The sequence below is a fragment of the Taeniopygia guttata genome, chromosome 3 (assembly GCF_048771995.1).
Source record: "Taeniopygia guttata chromosome 3, bTaeGut7.mat, whole genome shotgun sequence".
Classification (NCBI taxonomy): domain Eukaryota; kingdom Metazoa; phylum Chordata; class Aves; order Passeriformes; family Estrildidae; genus Taeniopygia; species Taeniopygia guttata.
The window spans coordinates 56,682,373-56,704,819 of NC_133027.1; the positions used below are offsets into that span (position 1 = coordinate 56,682,373).

General features: G+C 40.9%; 1 protein-coding gene and 3 non-coding genes across 5 annotated transcripts; all 4 read left to right on the top strand.

Moving 5' to 3' along the window:
- The first annotated feature begins 3,057 nt into the window (after positions 1-3,057).
- RPS12 (ribosomal protein S12) lies at positions 3,058-7,056 on the top strand. 2 transcript variants are annotated; one of them, XM_002191674.7, is made up of 6 exons: positions 3,069-3,172; positions 3,311-3,362; positions 3,776-3,892; positions 5,544-5,646; positions 6,112-6,213; positions 6,967-7,056. In XM_002191674.7, exons 2-6 carry the CDS (start codon positions 3,349-3,351, stop codon positions 7,027-7,029), a joined length of 399 nt encoding a protein of 132 aa, XP_002191710.3. In that variant the 5' UTR covers positions 3,069-3,172; positions 3,311-3,348; the 3' UTR covers positions 7,030-7,056. The 2 variants fall into 2 exon arrangements, with proteins under 2 accessions (XP_030123807.1, XP_002191710.3); XM_030267947.4 differs by lacking the exon at positions 3,311-3,362 and having other exon boundaries at positions 3,058-3,172.
- On the top strand, positions 4,587-4,657 carry LOC140683850 (small nucleolar RNA SNORD101). The gene has a single exon (XR_012055404.1). It is a non-coding gene; the product is annotated as a small nucleolar RNA SNORD101 (small nucleolar RNA).
- Positions 5,959-6,045, top strand: LOC115494758 (small nucleolar RNA SNORD100). Its single transcript, XR_003959820.1, has one exon. It is a non-coding gene; the product is annotated as a small nucleolar RNA SNORD100 (small nucleolar RNA).
- Positions 6,505-6,639, top strand: LOC115494757 (small nucleolar RNA SNORA33). Its single transcript, XR_003959819.2, has one exon. It is a non-coding gene; the product is annotated as a small nucleolar RNA SNORA33 (small nucleolar RNA).
- Positions 7,057-22,447: the final 15,391 nt, after the last annotated feature.

Consider the following 22,447-nt stretch of genomic DNA (forward strand, 5'->3'; position numbering starts at 1 on the left):
CATTACTCAGTTCCTGAGTCTCCAGTTTACAATATGGCAGTTAAACTATCCCTGAAGTCTGACATTTTGAAGAAAACATGGGTTGTGGTTTCCAGGGTGAGTACAAGGGAAAGATAAATGTTACCAGAGCAAGAGACAAGGAGACATAATGGGGCAAAGGAGAAGGATGGCTGAGACAAGAGTGAACCATTATAGTCTCGCTGCAGTACTGCTCTTCTGAAAGGTCCCCAAGTTCAGTTCCCATTTTGATCAGAGTGGAAAAAAAAAGGAAGACTGCCATCCTGGAAAGGGAGACAGTCAGGGAGAGTCAAGGAACTGAATGGCAAGCACAAAAGGTAACAGCTATAACCAAAGGGTTTTTAAATATATGCAGCAAGATGGTGAGTGCAAATGGATCACTCAGAACAGCAGGCTGGAGAGAATCAAAATTCTTGAATGCCATGTGACAGCAGCTTGCCTTCCTCTCCCCAAATCCAAATTTATAGGTAGCATGTTATGCTGCTTGTAATATAACCAAATTTTGAGAGGACCAAGTTCCTCTGCTGGGGCTGGCTGCTCAGTGAAGCTGCAGGTCAGCATCTGCACTGACACCATCCCAGCCCTTTAGAACCCTGCATTTGGCAGTTCCTCATTTTCTAGCACTCTCATTACACCACTTGCCCAGCCTCAAGTGCACTGGAAGTACTTTTAGCACAGGACTGCAATCCTTGGTCTAAACATGTCATTCCCCATGGCTGTATGCCAGCATTTGAACTGCAGGGTCCTCGTTGAACATAAGTCCAAGGGGAAATGCAGAGCTTAAGTAACTAGCTACTGCTTCTAGGAATATGGACAGAAAGGTGGAGCAGGTGGAGTAGTGCCAACAGCATGCAAAATGCCCACATGAACCGCTGAGCTCACACGGTGCAATGAAGCAGACCTTCCAACAGGATCACGCACTTTCATTAGTTATTAGACAAAAATAACAGACTCCTACTAGGCTATACCAACATTTCCACACAGAGTTCAGTGCCAATGAAAACCTCCTCTCTACAAATACATAACTTTTATCTCAGCCCAGCTTTGCTTTCTTGCAACTGTTCTAGGAAAACTGCTTTTTAGTGTTCTACTGCTAGAACAGTCAAATACTTTGACTGTTATGATCATTTTTGCTGTAATACAAAGCTTTCAGATGTGCATACTTCCATCTCCTGGGCTGAATGTATCTATAGCACTTCCTGGAGATACTGATGTGTTTTAGGCTGCATACAGACTTCTTGTCCTTTAAGGGAGATAATGGTATATTGTTCCACTCAGTACAAAAACTACTCTATAGATTAGGTGCCTTTGAGTCTTTTCAAGGGCACAAGAAGATTAAGTGATAGGTGGATATAGGGAAAAACATTCTCCCCTGAAGAGATGGGGAAAAAGCAGGCAGTATTATTTGTGTGTGCTTGCATGCTTTCTGAGCAGTACAAAGGAAATTACATGTTCCCACTTTTTGTGGAGGAAGGAGGGAAGAAGTCAGGACCACATGTCTCATAGGAACTGCTAAATTAGAATATCTATATTAGGACTGCAGTGGTTGCAACACACTGGGGTATTGCAACAGGAGTTGCAGTTCAGAGTTTCAAGCAATATATGGCAGCATTGGAGGTGCCAAATGCATCTCAGAGGCTGCCCGTGTTAGCAGGGGGCAGTGTACCTTTGTCCTTGGTAGCTCAGCTTGCAGGGAGAGGACAGCCCCCATACTGTGCTTCTTTCTCCATGACTTGCTCAGAGGTTGGCTTCTGCTCTTTCTAGATCTCTGTAGTGTAAATGTACGTGACTGCCTCAAGAGTTGACACGAGCTGTGTCTCACAGCTGGAGCCTGAAGTGCTGCAGCCCCCAGCCAGGCCTTTCCCCCGGGCAGGCTCTGAAAGGCTGTGCAGCCTGAGCTGGGGGCATGTGGGGTGGCTCCGAGACAGCTGAGCAGATTCCACTTTTCCTTTCTGTCCTCCCCTGCCCTGACCAGCTCCAGTGAGTTGCTTTGTGCACAGTGTCTCTTCCCTGGCTGTATTTAGCCTACATCTTGCTGCTTGGCGACACCAGGAAGACCAAGGGAGAACATATTGTGGAAAAGGTGGCTGACAACACTGGTGACAAATGTGTTTGATTGCACTAGCCACAAACCATGGCTATCAATATTTGTTATCTATTTCTCTTATATTTTATTCTAAGTACTTTTTACAGAGATGTTGACATGTAGAGTACCCAACAGTCAAGCTGGCTGAAGCAGCTGGAATGTACAAAGCCTGTGTCAGACTGACAGCACCCGAGCAAGGAACACATTGCAGTGTGGTGCCTGGGCTGCACTTGCCATCAGCTGAATCACCTGTGCATGTGTGACAGGAACAGGGGTGAGCAGCCCCACTCACGAGGTTTCCAATCTACAGCTCAGTGTTGTGACCTGCTGGCAGAGAGGGGAATTAGGGTGTTTTCTCCATGTTCTCCATTTCTTGGCCACAGCGACACAGGGACGGTGCCAGTGAGCCCAGTGACCGCTTTGGCAGCACCAGGTGCACGTCCTGCCCTAGGGAAGCAGCCCAGGTGACCCCTGGCTGGTGATCCACCCCTACACGACTCCTGCCCAGCTGTCACTGTTGGTTTTCCCCCCAGAGGCTGCTCCCCCAAATCAAATGGAGACTTTAAGCACTTAAAAGTGGTTTTTAAAAAGAACAATGTTCCTTTTTATGGAACCTCTTGGGTGATAGCTTTCCTTTGGAGACTAAATTTGCACCGTTCGTTCCCTGGAAAAGAGCAAACCGAGTTTTTTGTGAGGCTTTATTTAACCCTCATTGAGGAAGGGCCTCTGCTGTGACTGCTGGGGTCAGCCATTGGTAACAGCAGAGGTGTCTCCGATAGAGCATTTGCAGTTATTGCGTACAGCAATAACAGCAATTGCCAATTTGCAGTGATTGCCTACAGCTACTGCGTTTCATCCTTTCAATTCTGTTTCAAACCACTTCGCAGCTCCTGCTTTCAAACGTGCACAAATCTCCCTCTGCCGCGGACACGAGACGGGCAAGCCGAAGCTCAGGCACCGCGAAGGACAGCCCCAGCGCGCGCGCACAGGCCGGGGTCCTGTGGCGCTATAAGAGCGCGCGGCGGCGGCGCCGCCCCCTCTCTGTGCAGCGGCGCGCGGCGGGGCCGGGTGAGTGTCCGCGGCGGCGGCGGGCCCGGCCGGGCGGGATCCCCCCGGCCCGCGGGGCATCGTGGCGGGAGCGGGCCGGGCGGGGGCCCCGGGGCGGCCGGCGCCGCTCACCGGGGCGGCCTGTGTCTGTATTTGCAGTAGGAACCCAGGCGGGGACCGCACCCACCGAGAGCGCCATGGCCGAGGAAGGGTGAGCGGGGCCGGGGGCGGCGGGCGGAGGGGCCGGGTCGCTCCGCTGCGCGGCAGGCTCGGGAGCTCTGGCCGTGCCGGGCGTGCGGGCCCCGGCGCGGTGCTGCTGCGGGCTGCTGCGGGCCGCAGGCCGGGAGATGGGCGCGGGGTCCGCCTGGCAGGGCCGCTGTGCGCATGGCGTCCTCCTCCCTAAAGGAGCGTGGAGGCAGCATGGCCCGGTGGCTCGCCAGGAAGACTTCATGCCTTAGCTTCTTTCAAGTTCATCCTTCGTCTGTTCTTTATTCGGTATAGTGCTTTAACTCGCTTTTTTTTTCTGTACTTTTTAACGGCCGGATGCTTGCAGGTGAACGGGGAGCTTTTGGTTTTAGTTAAAAGTTATTGCCACGATCAGAACATTTTATGTTTTCTCTTTAGCATTACTGCTGGAGGTGTAATGGATGTTAACACCGCTCTGCAAGAAGTGCTGAAGACCGCACTTATCCACGATGGCCTTGCTCGCGGTATCCGTGAAGCAGCCAAAGCCTTGGACAAGTAAGTGTGGCGTCACCAGTTTCTCTACTGTGAATAGTAAAACTGGGTGAGACCTTGTGATGAGGTGTGCTGAGCACCTGCAGTGGCCATTTTGTTCAGGTGTTCAGTTTAAAACTTTAACAAGATAATATTTTTCTGCCAGTAATTTTTGTGTTTTGTAACTTCTGGTTTGGGTTAAAATACAGAAGCCAAACTTGATGAATGAAGAACGGCAGCATCTGGTGTATTAGGTTCTGTTATTCTGTGGCCCCAGTGCCATCGTGTGTTTGTGTGGGTTTTGTGAAGAAAATTGAATGGAGCCTCCTGTATGTGGCTATAAAAATCTGGCTCTCAAGAACATTATGTTTTAAGAAGAAAATATTCTCACAAATTTTGAAGATTTTAATCCGGTCAATATGTATTTCGGACTTCTCCTGGAAGAGTTAATTTCGTTTTTATGAAAAAGCTTTAAGTCATAGCTTTCTTATACTTTTTCTGCTGTCTTTGTATTTGCAACAGTAAGTAAATTGTCAAGGTGCAATGTCATAACAGCATTGAACTTAAATGACAGTCATTGGATAGTCAGTTATGGCCTTTCTAGGGCAAAGTGTATATACAGTATGTATATACGTATACACATACTGTATGTGTGTGTTTATATGCAAATCCATTACTTGCCTTGCAAGGAAAATCTGCTTAAATAGAAAGCTACAGTGTTTGGGTGATGACTTCTCAGTCGGATATTCCTTCACTCGTCCTGTGAGTGACAGCTGCTGCCTGACAAACCTGTACGCAGAAACCTCTGGGGCAAGGAACTAAAACAAGGGCAGAGAAATGCAACGTAGGTGAATGACAGCCACATTGTGTGAGTTCTTCTGAGTGCAGCTACTGCTTTGTAAGCTGTGTGTTCAGATGATGTGTGTGTGAGGTTTGTACACATCTGTGTGCGATGGTTCTTGCTTGGAAAGGTTTCTGGCAGTCTGGCATTCTGATGAAGAAGGTCTTTTTAGGGAAAACTGACTTTGTTTGCAGAGGTCACAATTCATTAGGTTAAGTATAGAAGACCTACTCAGCTCTCTCTGTTGTCAGGTGTCCCTTTGGTATCTTAACATTGTACCACAGTATACAAAGATCCTAATTAGAATTGAGGCCCTGTCATTACAGCTTCTCTGAACGTAAGTAGAAAAGATTGTTCTGAAGAACTTTAAACACCTTGATGAGGAAATTTAAGCTTTTAGTAATTAAAATTCTAATGTTAAATTACTGTAATCTGTGGTAAATAAGAAAAAGTGACTTGTAACTTAGGTCCCTTTGTAACAGTGACAGTTCTATAGAAGACCATGTGTTTATCCAGTCATCAGACTTTTTTCCAGTAGCTGAGAATTTATTTAGTGGGATTTTTAGAAGCTTTCAAAACAAGAATAGACTGAGGATAAAGCTTAAAACGTATAAATAGCCTGTAATGTATATATGAAAAACATTAAAAATTACAAATTACATCAAAAGTATATTTAGTATTTCAAAAGCTTATGGTGTCTCATAACCAAAAGTTTAAACTTAGGAAGTGGTTCTCTAGAAATGCATGTGTTAAATGCAATTATTTTTGGTTTTGTTTATCAAGAAATTTTAATTAATGCCTCAAGTAACATCTGTTAGTTATCTTTTTTTTTAGACGCCAAGCCCATCTCTGTGTTCTGGCCTCAAACTGTGATGAGCCCACATATGTAAAATTAGTTGAAGCACTCTGTGCAGAACATCAGATCAACTTAATAAAGGTGAGTGTCAACTTGAGACAAAAGTTTGGAGCAGTTATGCTCTTTGTTACAGCATGTAGAGAGCTGAAGCTTTAGAACCTTACTATAATTTTGTGTATGGCTTACTTAAGCAAAACTTCCCTTAGCAGCAGATTGTTCTGCATGATTGCCATTTTTCCAGAGTACAAGAGCTGTGTGTGTAAATGGCAAGGGATGTGGATTGGCTATTTTGCACAGTTAAAGTAAATTCTGGTGTCCTGTATAATAAGAACTAAAATTATTGCTGGGAGTGGAAGGTGGGAGAAACATTGCAGTGACTGTAGGGAGGCTCAAGCTGTACGATGATGATACTTTGGCTCCCTCTGCTGATGCCTGTGAGGAAAGCAGCCATCCGTTACCCAATGCTTCTGACAGTACAGCAGCTTCTGGGCTGAGCCAGCTGTGCCAGAAGTGGCAAGCTCTAATGCCATGTGGTGCTCTGCACAGGTTGATGACAACAAGAAGCTGGGCGAATGGGTGGGTCTCTGCAAGATCGACAGAGAAGGAAAACCTCGCAAAGTGGTGGGCTGCAGTTGTGTGGTTGTCAAAGTAAGATTGCTAATTATGTCTTATTTTTTGACTTCTGAAAATAAGTAGTAAAGCAAATGTTGCTTTAGATAAGGAACCGTTAAATACAGCTCCTAGTTTTTTTGAATAGTATTAAATTGTTAATAGTGAATAGAAGCTGCTTTCCAGTTTCATAGTCCCTGTCATGTTTTATTTACTCATGTACATTTTGTGAGTTAATGATTGTATCCTCAAAGTATCTATGCCTACCTGTCAGTAATCATTAAAAGGAAAGGCCTACATAGAAGATAGGAAGCTTTGCTTTAGACAGAAGAGCCAGTTCAGTGTGTCCGCTCAACTTGAAAATGTTTTGCGGAGCTTGTTTCACAATAACACTGGCAAAGTAAAGCCACAGTACGAGCCTTGAAGACTTTGTGGTCTCTGAGGTCCCAAGAAATGGCTACATCTTCATAATGAAGACTAGTGCCTTCTGCATGCATTTTCATAGTTACGCTCGTTTTTCACATGCTTTACTTGAGTTTCTTTAAGCAGAAAAGATTTTGTTTGCATTCCTGTCAATGGGTGTTACATTTGAATGAAATAGAGCAGTACTTTATTAGAATAGTCTTATTAAAGAAGAGGGGGGGAAATGGCAAATTGCTTGAGCTTATTTCTGTGGAACTTTAGGAATTTGTTGTGGAAAAAGTGTCAGAATCCATTTGTCCTTGTGAAAACAGTTTGTAATATTTAGGAGGGTCTGTATTTATGTTAATAATGTGTCATTTTGTGTTACAGGACTATGGCAAGGAATCTCAGGCCAAAGATGTCATCGAAGAGTACTTCAAGTGCAAGAAATGAATGACAAATAAATTTTGAACCAGTCTAGTGTATGTGTGATATATGATTTGGTGTCTGGAGCAGTTCTTTTGAGTTGTAAAGGACAGCATCAGAAGATGCAAAAAACTTTTCAAATGTTGGTGTAATTTATCAGTATTCTAACTGTGTCAGTTTGCTAAAAAGATAATGGGGATCCCTGCCACCATTCCTGTTTTAGGGTAATTCTGTTTTCTGTTTCTACCCCAGAAGTTACCAGCTAGAACATGGCACAGATTCAAGTTGCAATAATGCAGACAGTTAAATGCTATCCTTGCTTGGTAGTGCTTTGGTCTGTATTTCTAGGATTGTGAGTAACTTACCTAAGCATTAGTGCCTCTGTGATAAAAGTTTGGGTCCTTTTGCTGGGCCAAATGAGAACAGTCTTTACTGTTTCCCGGTTCTTCAGAGATGTTGCAGGATTTCTATGAATGCTTTCCTGATTTATCCAGGGAAGTTAATGGACGCAATGTGTTTTGTTTGTCTGCCTGAAATTGTGGGTGATAGCATCTTCTAACTAGTATTGTCATGCACCTGTAGATCTGATTTTGTAGTTCTCAGTAGGTAGGGTAGCCAAGTAGTTAAATTCTCACTTGTTCAGATCAGGCAGTGTTAAACTCCTAACTTGCCCAGTGTTTTGGTTTCTGTAGTTTTTGATAACTTGGTTCAGAACTTGTGTTTTCATCTGTTTTTTGGAAGCCAGGGATTCCGACTGGTGTGATTTTTTTACCCTCCTGCAAGTTGTTTTATGTGTCTTAAATTTTGTGCCAAGTAGCTCTTGAGTGGAGTGAGTCATAGGGAGTTGCTGATTATGCTGATGTGTAAGATATGAATGTGAATATGTGGGGATGAGCACCTGTGGCTGTGGTGGTGGGAATTCCTGATGGGAATGTTTATCTGTGTTCAGGCTCTTAAGTTTTCACTAGGGTTTGTAGGCTCTTAAATGGTCTTGTCATTTTGGCCCTGTCTGCTACTTTGAGTAGCTAGAGTTGAGTGACTTGGGTTGTAGTAAAGGTTTCTATAGTAACATTTTCAGGTGTACTTGAAGTCACCTGCTTAAATCTGTGTGGTCTGTATCCTTTTGCTAAACTAAAGCATGTTCTCCGAAAGCAGACCTTAAGCTTTGTCCAAAGGAGGATGGCAAATCTTGTGAAGAGTCTGGAGCCAGTTAGAAAGTGGGTTATTTAGCCTGGAGGAAGCTTGTGGGAGACTATGCCACTCTACAGCCATCTGAGAGAAGGTTGTAATGGGGTGGAGGTCTCTTGTCTGGAGGAGCAAGTTACAGGTTAAGAGAAAATGAACTGATGAGTTTCAGACTGGGTATTAGGAAATACAGTCAGGCATTGGATCAAGCTGCCCAGGGAAATGGTGGAATCAGCAGTCCTGGAGGCAGTTAAAACACCTGTAGATGTGACACTTAAGAACATGGTTTAGTGGTGGGCTTGGCAGTGTTTGGTTTGCGGTTGGACTCCATGATCTTTTCCAACATAATATATTCCATGGTTTTAATTTGTGTGTGTTAAGCCTGCAACCAAGTTGAGAAGAGTCCAGCTCACACAAACTAGGTTTACAAAATACTCATTTAACATGTTTTAACTCTCTGCGAGAAAAATAACGTCAATTTTTTTTACGCTTGATTTATATCAGTAGAATGGCAACTGAATTAGCAGTAGCTGGGTTACTACATTTCCTCTTAACTGCTGTGAAAGGATTCAAGTAAGGGGAGCTGTTTACAAGCGAGAAGCAAGTTTGAATGTTTCTTTTAGTGTAACCGTAACATTTTACATAGCAATGAATATTAATACTAGGGAATGACATCTTTCCATGCCATCTTTCCTTTTCATTTTCATTGGAATAGAATCAACACTTCCTAAATGTTTTTTGAAATAAGGAATTAGGTTGAAATCTAAATTTTCTTATCGAAATGCTTTGGTGTGAAATAAGGGCTTTTCCAGGACATGAAACATAAGAAGTGACCTATGAGCCTATGTATAGTAAGCATTGGAGAAGTTAAATAAGTTTGCTTTATGCTTTTTACTTAAGGTTATCCCTAGGTTTTGGTTTATTTTCAAAAATTTCCTGAGATCCAAATTCCACCCAAGGCTTTTGATTCACCTTGATATTTAGTAAGAGTTTGATTTATTTTTCTAAATTGACTGAGGCAAAGAAGTGACTGTTAGTCCTTCATACTGCATCATTTAGTAAGTGCTTCTCTGAGGCCTGTCTTTTGTAGACTAAAGAGAGCCAGTATCTTCATGCTTAAAAAAGGATATTTTTTGCTTAACTGTAGAAGATGGATTGAATTTGCTCTATCCTGCAGGATTTCAGATAAGGTTTTGAAGGAGTAGGCTTCCGGATTCTACTTGAGGTTGCAGCCTCCCTGACTAAAGGGGTACATTACTGGCCTCCAGAATGCATGTGGTTAGCACTAAACATGGGAATGGAAATCAAAGACTTCAGAGTTAGTGTTCCAGGACTGACCCTGACTTTTCCTCTATTCATCAAATTTAATGTCTTGCATGTTTTCCGTTTGAAACAGGGATAGCACAGAATGGTTTACTCAATGATGCATGTTTTGTGGCTTTAGATTTTTTTTTTCTGAACTGAAATAGCATGTTTGGGTGATTTTGTGTGGAAGGGTAGGTGTTTACAGGCCTCAAATATGTTTCACCATGAAGTAGAAAGCTAATGAAGTGCTTTGAAGAAATTCTGGTAAGTCATTGTGAATGTGTTAAGAACAGACCTCCAGAGTGCATTGGAGAACATCCTTAATGATACTTAAACAAAAAGTCTTGAAACCAGTTAAGGTAATTTTCTTTTAGAACCACTGGTGTGTCATCTGGACGGCTACTGTTTGTCTGTATTTTGCTGTAGGTCACAAAAGCTCTGGTATCTGGACAACAGTAATGCCACCACATTTGCAAAGTTCCTGCTTTGATGGAGTCATGGGCCTGACTGCAGCTCCTGTAGGAGAATTGGTTATACCTGACCTTTGTTTCCCATGACAGTGCACATTTCACTGTTTCAGGCCCTTGGAGTCTGGGCTAGTGGCACAGCTCCTCTGCTGCTTGTTAGAAGGGGGTTTGTATGCTTCTGATGTGTGAGCCTAAGAGCTTACTTGAAGGTAATTTTGTTTTAGGACAGCTCACTCAGCAGGATCACATTGTAGTGTGCTAGTGTGCTTTGCAGTAGCACAAGTGTCGGGGCATCAGGGCTTGTTAGCAGCAAACCTGCTGCACAAGCACTTTTGTGGGCTTCAGCTATTAATTTGGGGAGAATTGTTTGCCTGCATTGCCAAGAGAAGAGATGTTCTGTCTTATTTAATGCACTTTATGAAGGGTGAGAACTAGTCTAAGCCACAAAATAACCTGTAAAAAATTAGGCATAGGCCCCAATATTTTCTATTTAATAAGATTTCTGGTTAAGAATTGCCTCTACCTGTCTGATTTTGTTCCTTGTTTATTTTGAAAAGCCTGGCTATGCTAGCTGCAATCCAGTGTTCCTCGGGTGTCTGTGTTCCTGGAGCTGGTGCAGGCATTGTCCCGGAAACCTGCTCCCTTTCCTGAAGACTTTGCAAAGGTCTCATCCAAGGATGTGAAAGAATTCTGAACATATATCTTGTCAGCCTTGAAGATCTCTTGGAGATTATATGTTTGGGGTGTGAACCCTTAGTAAGATTTGTAATTTGCGTTACACTGTTGCCTGGAAAATAGAACAGAACTTCCCTAGCAGCGTTAGGGTGATAACATAAAAGTAAACCTTTGCTTTAAAGTTTTCAGGTACACCATATAGCAAAAACTGAACATAGCACAGTAATTCTACAATTTTTCTAAGGTTATTTGATTAGTATACCTATCACATATTGTCCAGTTAAAAAGTTGGTTGGTTAGGTAATATTTCCCAGGGTACTGCCCCTCTGGAAGCAGCCCAGGGGCTTCTTTGCCCCAGTTCTCTTACCTCTAGTCCAGATTCTGGTTGTGTAACAGAACATCCTTGTAGTTGGTTCTCTTCTTGGAATAAGATGAAACAATATTTTAGGAATGTGTTTAGGAGGTTAGTTTATTGTTCCTAAATGTAGGGAAAGAGGACAGGAAAATTACTAGGAGCTACAGCCATGCATTAGCAATCTGCAAAGCTACAAATAGAAGAAAAATAGAAAAAGCTAAAAATCTTAGGCATCAAGACCATTGAACCAGATAGCAGACGTTAGGTGAGCACAGATGTGGTTTGTATTTTTAAGCCTTAAGGAAAACAGAAGTAATGATAAATTGTTTTCAATAGTTTCAGACATTTAGGTAAATACACAATTTTTTCAGGCATTGGTCAACAAACAAATGTTTGTTTTGAGAGTCTCTCTAATAAATTGAGCAGATGTAATGATCCCACATGCATTCAAAATTTCTTGGTGCACTGGCATTATTTTTGTATGAAAGTCCACCACAAAAACCCCTAAGTGCACATCAACTGCTTCATGTACTTGATCTATGCTAAATTATGATACAATCTTTTACAGAAATAAATCAGTATACAAATATCTGAGCTTTCATATTTGTTACCATGCTTCCTTCTTTTGATTCTGAAAGCGTCCAGGTCATATTATAGAACTAATGGATACTAATCTGAAAATTACTTTGTCTTAAGGAACTTTTACCCTCCTCTCCAATTCATAAAGGGCGGGGGGGTTATAGTTTGTAAGTAAAAGTATTTAAAATATTTTCACTGAGACCTCTGAGCAACATGATATTATAGGAAATGGGGCTGCTTCAAGTAGAAAGTATGCTTTTAAAAAATTAATTTAAAAAAATTACAATCCAAGCACAATTTGTTTTGTTTAAAAAAATTGATACATAAGATTTCATACTGCTGAAATATTAATAGGCACAAAACAGAGTTATATAAAAATATATCTACAAGGGAGACAATGTTTAGGTACAAATCAACCTAGATTGTCCTATAGCTCAGTCATAGTCAGGAATCTGTTCATCTTTAGTCTGACTAAAAGGTCTAAGGTAAGGTAGGTTTTACACTTTGTAGCAGAACAGTAGTGTTAGTATGTTGATGTTCTAAAATATACTCATGTGTAAGCAGACAGATACTGTTTTCCAGAAGTGATGAAAAAAGCATTTATGTCAGTTCCTGGCATGCCAAGTTCCTGCCCTATAAAATTTACAATCAAGTTGTGAAACTTAAAAAAATGTATTTTATGTGGATGTGCAGAAAATTGTTTATTAAATTACCTGTTTCCAAATTGAAAAAAAAAAAAAAAAGTTCTTCGAGTATGCTTTATTTTTCCTTCTCACCTGAGTCATTCTAAGACATTTTCTACAGTGAAAGTGATCAGATCCCTGTTAAAATAAGCTTTGTATTTTGAGGACAGAAAAAAATCCATGACCCCTAAGTAACCTTTTGTATTGATTGTATTGTTAGCAGCCGGTGTGTTGGATAACATAATACAGATGCTTAGGACAGGTTTAGGAAGGCAAATGGAGGAAAAACCCAAAAGGTTTCTAGTTTTAAGACTATGTGTTTAAGGGAATTGAGGTCATGTTTTGTAGAACCCCTCCACCAAAAAAATGAAACACCCTTAGATATCCATATATATAAAAGTGTTCATATGTCAATAGAGCTATGGTATATATTCCTTTTCATCCATTTATTTTAATGGACAAAATTCAAGTATGACCCTTTAACTTTGCTGTTTTCAGAGCAGCAAAATAGAATGTTTGTCAGCACGTGTACAAGAAGTACCTTTACAAGCACAGAATTTAGCAAGCTACTGTACTTGAAAAAACATGTAAATTCAAATCCTGTTTCTGCAGAGGCTGACTTCTATCCCTCCAAATAGAAAACTCAGCTTGTTCTGACTTCCCTCGTGGTTATCTACCATTTGTTTTTCACCACAACAGCTTTTACACTTTCTTTTAAAACTAGTATGTCTTGATCCTTTCTTGATCATTGTGAACAGCATCATCATTCTAGCTGACCTTCCAAGACCATATACATGTCCTTTTCAAATTAAAGTTATTGGAAATATATGTGCCTCTTTTACTTGTTATTGTGTGAAAATACTCCTAAAGCTGCTGTTTGAACATGATTTTTGAGTGATTTTTCTTATATTAAGAAGAGAAATGGCAAACTGGTCAACACGGTTAGTGGCAGGCAGAGGCAGAGCAACAATTGCAAGAGGCTAAGTCAATGAGACAGAGACAATCTGGCCATGAGCCTTGAGGTGACCCTCTCTCACCCTTGATTTCCTGCCAAAAAAAAAAAAAACAAGAAACCAAACATAAAATGAGTGGCAAAGTTTAGGGAGAACGACTGTCAAGGGACAGAAGAGTGGAAGAACAAAATTGCATCCATGCAGACACATGGGTGTGCCATTTTAAAGGTAGGTAACAAAGCTCAAGATAGTTTTAGATGGAAAAAAAAGGCTGTGTGTACCATCCTGTTCAAGTCTCTTGGCATGTATGATTTAGTTAAACATTCAGTCATATGCTATTTTTTCTACAGTTGTCTCAGGAAATTTGAAGGCAAACCAGCAGAGTCTAAGAATGAGCCAAGATTCTGCTGGGGTGAAATCTGCAGTTTATAAAATAAACCAAACAAGAAAACCAAATATACTACAAAACAACCAACCCCCACTCAAAACCAGCCCAACAAACCAAAATGAAGACTGTGGTTTTATGGTTAAAAATGGTGATGAATATTTGTGTCACCAAGCTCCTGTGTGGAGGTTGGTAAGTCACTTGGAAATGTTCATTGACCGTGTGTTTTCATTCCTTGGATGTGCCAGCTTGCTAGTGCTTTGCTCTTTAGGAATGAATAATGCCCACACATATGAGCATTTTCTAGTTTTCACTTCTTTCTATGCATAGAAAGCTACCAAGTGTGCTTTATTCTTGAAAAACAGAGTTTAGAAGAGTCTCAGATTGGGAGGTCTGCGTGGATGGGTGCCTGTAGCTAATAAGTTCTAATTTCCCAAAGTGTAGCATGGGGAACTAGACCCGTTTGGGAGGACGGGGACCCCAAAGCCCGTTGTGCTTGTCCCGGTGCCGGGGCGGGCTGGCGAGCGGGGTCGGGCACGCTCCCGGCTCCCGGGCGCTTCCCGGCTCCAGGCGGGAGGTGGCAGCCGAGCCCGGCCGCGGAGCAGGTGCCGGCCGCGGTGATCCCGGCGGGCTGGCAGCGCGGGAAGCGAACGGGCAATGTGACTCTTTAATGCCTTTGAATGCTGGCGGCTTCTATGCCTACTTTCCAGCATTGCAGCCTTGTAAAGCACCAGCACGTCAGGTGTTGGGGCTTTTACGGTGTGTAGAAATGTGTTTGCCAAAGCCAAGCACTTTGTTGTTCAGCTGCGACACCTTTAATCCGTTTTTGTGGGAGCCGTACCACACAGGGCAAGCGCTCTCGTCTGCTTTCCTTCACAGAGATACTTAACGAACAAGCTAGCAGGTCCGGGGGATGTAGTCAAGGATCCGGTTGTTTGGAAGTTCACTTCTTATTTTGTAAGTAGCGCCATCCATCAGACCAAAGAACATCATTGTCAAACACGTAAAGGAGCAGCATAGACTTGAGATAAGAGCCAAGATAGGTGAAGGCTTTTTTTTTTTTTTTTCCCCTCCCTGACTCAAGTGTCTGATGTATTACAGTGTTCAAAGCATTTCAGTATGCTTATATTGTATTCACACATATGCAATGTATTTGAAACATTCCTACCAAGGAGATTGTGGTAAAAACTGTAATGTGCAGCTTGCTGGGTTTCATTGTAAAGTAATATAATATCCACATGTGCGAAGGCCAACACAATATTTTATTTTTTGCCTACCCCAGGGAATATGATATTAAATTTATCAGCTGAAGTATTTGAATGAGAACTCATAAATATTTTCTGAGGTGCATCAGTGGCATGCATAGGGAGGGAGAAGACATGCAGCCCTGGATGAAGAGGAAGTTGTTCATGCTTTCCATCCTGCACTATTTCATAACAGCTATGCCTTGCCCTTCAGATGGGATGCTGGGAAAGTTTCTTCGTGACTGAAAACAAGTCTTAAATTGTGGAGAATTTGCTCGTCTGTGATTTTTTTTTTTTTTTTGTAATTATTAACTCTCTTGTACATAGACTGCAGATGTTGTTCATGTTGGATACGGAGCTTGGGGAGAGAGGAGAAGGCTCCCAAAAAGAGAAGTACTGTTCTGAAGACATTTCAAATGCACAGGAGGGCTGTTGGCCTGCCTGCCTTACCTGATGTGCTGTGATTGTAGGCATCCTAGATGGACAAGCTGCTACCAAATCTAAGAGGAGTTTGCACACTGCCTTTGTGTAGTTGTAAATCTACCAGGGCTTAAGCAAGCATCTCTGCATGGCATTACCCTGTCTGGTTTTGTGATCTAGCCTCTTGTTTGGAGTTAATTTAATGGTACTGTGAACAAGACTAAAGAGTACATTTTGACAATGTAGAAAATCTTTGTGCCTCCACACCTTGCATATCACCTGCAATTGGTCTCTGCATCTCAAGAAGGGCATATTTTTTTCTCAAAAAAAAAAAAAAAAAAGGAAAAGGATGTCTAAATTTACTGCAAAAAAAGTAATAGCAGGCTTATGGTTTCACTTCAGTTTGGTGAGAAAGCTGAAGAGGGGTGAAGCCGATTTATGGCATCAAGAAGGCAGCACAGAGGATGAGTGCTAAACTTGTTTACCAAATTCTACAGTACTGGATCAGAGAACATGTATTGAAACTGATCAGATGTAATTTAAAACAGGTTTTTAAAAGTGCCTTTCTTCAAAGCCTGTAATAAACTTCTCAAACTGGCTGCTGCAAGAAAGTGTGAAGTCAGAACACATCAAGAGTTTCAAAATAGATTAGACAAATTAATGGATAAAAGGTGCAAACCAGATCCTATTGGGAAGGCAGTAATATTCCCACTAACACCTGAAATCTAACAACAGGATGCAGGAGCATGAGGATTAAATTTCAGATAGTGTTTTTTTTTCATGTGCTCTCCTTAAGCCACCTCTGCCACAGCCACTGTGGGGGACAGAAGCCTGGGTGATGGACATTGGTCTCACCACCTGGGGTATTTCTGATAGAAAAAGATTAGATAGGCATGCCCTTGGAGTGCTAAAAGAGCTCAAACTGCTGCCTATAGTCTCTTGTTTCAAGGTCACAGACTAAAAAAGGTACAAAAGAAATCAGCACTTGCAGAGAAAGCAAGTCAAGAGGAGGTAGCTGCTATAATCCTTTGGTAGTCAAGAAGCAAGGCTTTTTAGGAGTCTGGCTGATTAGCAGCCAGCTTGAAGGTGAAGACTAGCAGACTGAGGGTGGCTTAGAAGTGAAAGAAGTAAAAATCTTTTTTTGTTAACACTTGAGTTGGGAATATGAGAACCATGAATATACCTATCCAGTTAGCTTTTTATCTTTACTTGTGGGAAATTGTATTAAAATGTCCTTGAGCTTATTTCTTTCTGAGCTTGCTCTGGTTTTGCAGTGGATGCACCTCTGTGACAATGTCATCCTGGGAATTACATCGCTCTTGGATCTACTTGTCTGCTGGCTGAAATTAGTCCAGGGCTGAAGCTGGCATGTGCTCTATATGTATGTCACCTCCAAGTATGTTGCCTTTGTGCATAAGGATGGGCTATTTCCAAAAGGAGTTGAAAGCTGTATTTGTCCAGCCCATAATGTCTTTAGTCACCCAGGTCTGCCCTTATTAGATACATTCTCTCTTCATAATATTTAATCCATCACAAAAGATGAACTGGCACTTTTTTTTGGGCCTAATAGCAAGGAAGCTCTTGGCACTTCAGAAGGCATTTCTCCCTTTGATCTAAAATAGCCTGTGTGCACTGACTTCTCTGGCACACTGCAATGTTCACCAGTTCTCTTAAGTTTTCCTGAGAGGAACAGAATTGTGAAGGTGGTGAAAGGGTGAACAGGGCAAGAATTTATTTGTTTTTTTTTCTTTTAGCTGTTGTTGGCCTGACATCTGAGGAATGAAGCTGAATTTGTAAGGACAATATTTTAAAATATTTGCCAGTTGTTCCAGATAATAAAATAGGGATTTTTGTCCAGAGGAGAAGAAATGAAAATAAATAAACATAGATATTTTTCACCTAATTTATGACCTGCAAATAGGTTCCTCCTCAACCTGCATGATTAAATCTCTCCAGTCAAAAGGGACCATTTTGTTTACATCTTCTATCAATAAAAAGTAATGATTTTTTTTTTATAAGAGAAAAGAAATCCAACAATATTAGGCAGCTGTGGTTTAGATTGTTTTGCCATTTCTACCAGGAATTTGACCGTGTTACAGGCAATATATAAATTATAGTTCCTCACCTTTAACATCACTGTCAAATTTAGTTTAATGGACATTGCCTTTACTCATATCAATTTTATACATGGTAGAGATGGAAAATTTTTTTGTATAGGCATGATATTACTTATACTTATGGATGCTGGTTATGGCACAGCTTTGGTTTTTGACCTTGTAGATGTGTCAAGAGGGATTAGAAAGGTTTGTTTAAAATCTTGCATTTGAATAACATTTTTGAAGCTCAGTCTTCTTTTAGAAATACTTTGTGGCATAAGTACTTTTGGAGAACAGTTGATTCCCAAAGGAAAAGATGCACCAGTTCTGTGTTAAGATCACTGTTCAAACAGTGATCTTAACACAGAACAAATCCCAGCCTCAGAAATGTGTTTTCACTAACCTAAGAGTGTGATAAGCTGAAGAAGAAGGTGCACAGCTTAGGCATCTGGCAGTGCTTCCACTGGAGCTGCTGTGCAGGGATAGTGATGGAGGATCATGAAGTGAGGTGTTCTTTCAAGTCTTATCATGTCTCAGCTACCTTACAATCTCTGGAGGGTCCAGGGTACAAGCTGCGCCTTAGTGTTCACCAAATTGTACATGTGCTGCAGATGTTTCGGGCTATCACCTGAAGTTTGTGATAACTACAACACATGCTGTTTTGGATGATCTCAATAGGGCATCTAGTATCTTATTTCTGAGGCATTTTTGCTGCAAGAAGCAATAAATTCAATTCTGTCATCATTAGGCAGGTGTTTATAAGTACTGCAAGGCTTTAATCTCTCTCCAGGGAGAAAAATACTTCAGGGGCCCATTCTACAACTTGGCATTTGCTTTGCATCTCTGGCATGTTCCTGTTTCTTTCTACGTCAGGAGAGCAAGCATGATTTTACGGCTAGGACACCGGTCTGGAATAGTTTCCCAGATTTGCCAGTGACTGCTATGAAGTGTAGAGAAAATCTGTCCCTCAAATTGCCAGCTACAAAGAGTGAGGGTAGTGTGGCTTTTTATTTCTGTGTTGTGTTTCTTCTACATAGCTTTAGGACACAGACCATGTTGTGTTAGATCTATGTATCATGGATCCAAAATTTGTACACAAAGTCACCATCTACTGCTAATAATAGAGCAGAAGTTTAATTTAATCAGAATATTTGATAAATTTACCTCCAAATGACTTTGCCTTTGATAGTCATATGATGTTCCAACAAGAGATTCCTGGCTGTGGTATGACTACTGCAGTGTTTGGGTTTGGGAGAGTGTCAGCATGTAGCAACCCTGGTTTCCTGAAGCAGGTTTATGTAGATGGTGATCTAATTTATAACTGGATCATGAATTAATTTTCTTCAGACCTACAAAAGTTTATCCATGCAATGTCTCCCTGGTGCCTGTAGGAAGCCCTGTGGTCTCTCACATCCTCCATTTCCAAGAGACATTTTTTTCTGACTGTAATAATTCCTGGATCTGAAGGCAGTTTGCACCATCTGAAAGGCTTGGAAAACCTAAAGTCCACTCACTGATAGTTGTTGAGCAGTCACTAGTGAAACTGTGCTGAAACTTTTTGAAAATTATTTGGGTAGCTATGAGAAAACTCATAAAAGAACACAGGGAAAAAAAATGCCTTGAAGAAGCTTTGACTAAATTGCAGAGAAGCCCAGTAGCTCTCATTGCTGGAAAATTGCCTCAGGGAAGAAAAGAACATGATTTTTAAAGTTTTGGGCCCTGGGAGAAAAGTCACAAAGAAATTCAACAGGTTCTCTCAAGAAAATTTTGATGTGCCACATTGACCTTGGAACAGCTCACCCATAAAGGCAATGTTAAAACAATTCTCTCAAGAAAATATGGTGAACTGAAAAAAATAAATAAAAATTTCCAAGTAAACTTCCCATATTTAGAAGAATATGGTAGAATCGTCTTAATGTTTTAAGGCAATCAGGAAGACTATAAGAAACACAAACAAATCCTTAAAGCTTTAAATATGACCTAATTTGATGTATGCATAAAGTAATGACAACTGCTGCCATTTGCATCAAGCAGTTAATATTTGCTTTTAACTGTAGCTTAATTTTTTTCCATTAAATTAAGATAACATTATTTGTTTTACTCATTAGAACATTTACAAATTCATCATATTATAAACTATAGGCTATAGTTAGCCTTCAGAAATCTGTGCTGATGCAAAGAAGAAATTTCTCCATTGTTATTTTACAGCTTTTAATTTTTTTTTTAAATACACCATAATCTATTTTTCTTTTTTCCTGGTGAGTCTAGAAAAATGAAATTGCTTTCTTTCCTAACGTCCCCACTGCATGTTTTTGCACACATATGAGTGCAGACGTGCATACATGTGTTTCCCTCTCACAAGAAGGAAATGTACTTGCATCTCTACTCACTTCTTTCTTGACTATAATGATAATGATGTCAGAGTTTCACACTCCCTTGTGCTTAAAAATCTGAAGTACTTAAATACTTTAAATGTGCAGTACAGTACTTTAATTTGGTATATTTTTATTCCGGCAAATAAATATCCATTCTATATTTTTTCCTGTGTTAGAAAGTTTCTGAAATAGTGATTTTAACTGGTTTATATTCTGAACTAATCCAGCCTTTTCTGTCCATCTGTGTAGATTGTGTCTCCCCAGTCCTGCTGAAGCTGGACCTGTGCAGTGTAAAGGTTGAAATCTTGAAGCAAGAAGAAGGCGTAGCACAGATATTTGTAGTTTAGTGTGTACAATCCTGGACTAGGAATGGGGAGAAAGAAGTTTGGTCCTTTATGTCCAAGTAATTTCTTGAGTCTTTGTTTGCATTTGTTTTTCAATAACTCTCTGAAGTAAGATGTAGAAGCAGTTCATGGGACAAAATACCAGGAAGGCTATTGAGTGTCTTCTGGTAAGGTCCCTCATCTCTCCCTTGGTGTCTCTGTTTATGACTTCAAGGCTGGTTTACCAAACCTATGTATCTACAAGGTACAGTGAGCACCCCCTGACTCTCCTTATGGCCAGTGGAAAACACAAATGGGGTCACTTCATCTCATCTTAAAGCAGATATTTAAATGATGAGTGAAATGAAGCATCTACTTCTTCAGAACTGCATGGGGAGCTTTTGAAGACTGGTCCAGGTGCCTGCATACCTCTGGTGCATGGACCCTCATGGTGCTGTGCACAAAGACACCTCAGGTCAGTGCTAAGTCAGAGAACTCCAGATAAGTAGGCCTGACTTAAGATTTTACAGGAAAAGCCTGATTTGTTTCCACGCTCCACGGTTTTGGCTGCTGGAATCTGACTAGCAGCCACTAGTATTTGTCTATTCTCCAAGTTTGGTAAGAATAGGGAGAATCTCCCTTCCAAAAAACAAAAACTCCAAAAGACCCAACAAACCAAGAACAAAACCTCAGGAATTGCCACATAGAAAGAAGTGTATTGTGCTTGGTTAGTGAGCTATATGTGGGGGAAGGCATTGGAAGGAAATCAAAGGCAAGGTCAGTGCTTAAAAAAGATGTGTACACAGTACCAAATGGCTGCTTTGCCCTTAGCACAGCCACCTAAAAACTATCCAAAGCTTCAGTTCTGCGCTCAGTGTGCAAGCTGAATATATCCCAAACTCAAATTGCAGTCCATGAGACTGCAAATCCATGTGGCTGGTTGGCAATGCTGAAAGTCAGCTTAATAAATGTCAGTAAATGTGAATACGCTGCAGCTGCCCCTACTTTTAAAGGAAGAACTAGGAAGTTCACACTTTGGCCCTTTGTTCTTATTGCTTCAGTGGAAGTTGATGTGGAAACTGTTAAATCAGGTCTGGAGAGTATGAAGTCCTAGAAATAAAATTATTTGTAAAAGAAACATCTAACACAAGAGAAGATCCTTGCCATCTTCTCCATAGCATGTTTATTCAGAATAGCATGTTTTTAAAAGTTATAGTTAAGGTGTTTCCTTCCCTCTAAATGACTTGGAAAGACATAGAGACACATATTTCTTCCCTCCTTCAAAATAAGGAATCAGAATCACATACACATCCTTTGTACAAACCAGATGCTGGGACTTGGCATTGTATCTAGCCATAGCAATATATAATATGGGCAAAACCACATGGGTGTCTAACCTAAGAAAGACATAAAATTTTGCTTTCACAAAATGTTGGAAACAAAGTGACTCTACAAAATGTGAAACAGATAAGCTTTAAACTCTTCCTTCTCGGTCAGTGCCAAGATCAGCACTGTATGGGGAAGATGCAGCTCTGATCATGAAGGACGGAAGGAGGAAGGAGCTAAAGGGGGTTTGCTGAATGGCTGTACTCCTTCCACAGGATACCACCTTCTAATTGTTCTTGGAAGATCAAGCTGTAAATTGCCTAAAAATTCTGATAGATGTACTATCCTGCCCTAGAATCTGAGTTACTCAGGCTTAGCTTTCTGCTTCCTGATTAATTTTTTCTGGATTATTTAAATAAATTATTAGTAGCTGCATTACCCATAGTGTTGTGACCAATAATGTCTGGCACATTCCTGGTTCAGCTATTGTAAAAATGATGAGGGGTCCTCATCCTAGGATAAAACTAAGCTTCATAAACAAATACCAAATACCTTCTCTATAGCATTTTCTTCAAACCCAGTGAAATTAAGTGCAGGGCCATGTTTCCCCTTAGAGCAAGAAATCACTCAGCTGAAAGTATTATAAAACATTAAATAGTTATCAAATGTTTTTCCAGGAATTTTTCAGTACTCATTAGAAAACAGTATCATAACTTACATGCACTAATTTTCACTCTTTACATGTGTATATAGTGTAACTTCCATTAATGTGTGTCATGGGTTAACTCCAGTTGCCCCACAGCTGCTCCCTGACTTGAAGTGAGCACTGCACAGCAACAACTCAAACATCAGTATGTTACCAACATTGTTCTCATCCTGAATCCAAGGCACAGCGCCCTACTAGCTACTGAGAAGAAAATTAACTCTATCCTATCCTAACCTAGGGCAAAGTGCCTTTACATTTACAAAAGAGATACTGTAAAATGACCCCATATTATGGTCTCCCATATTTTTCTTTCAATGGTTTCAGATCAAATTTGCCTACTTTAAATATTATTTTTAAAAACTGATGGT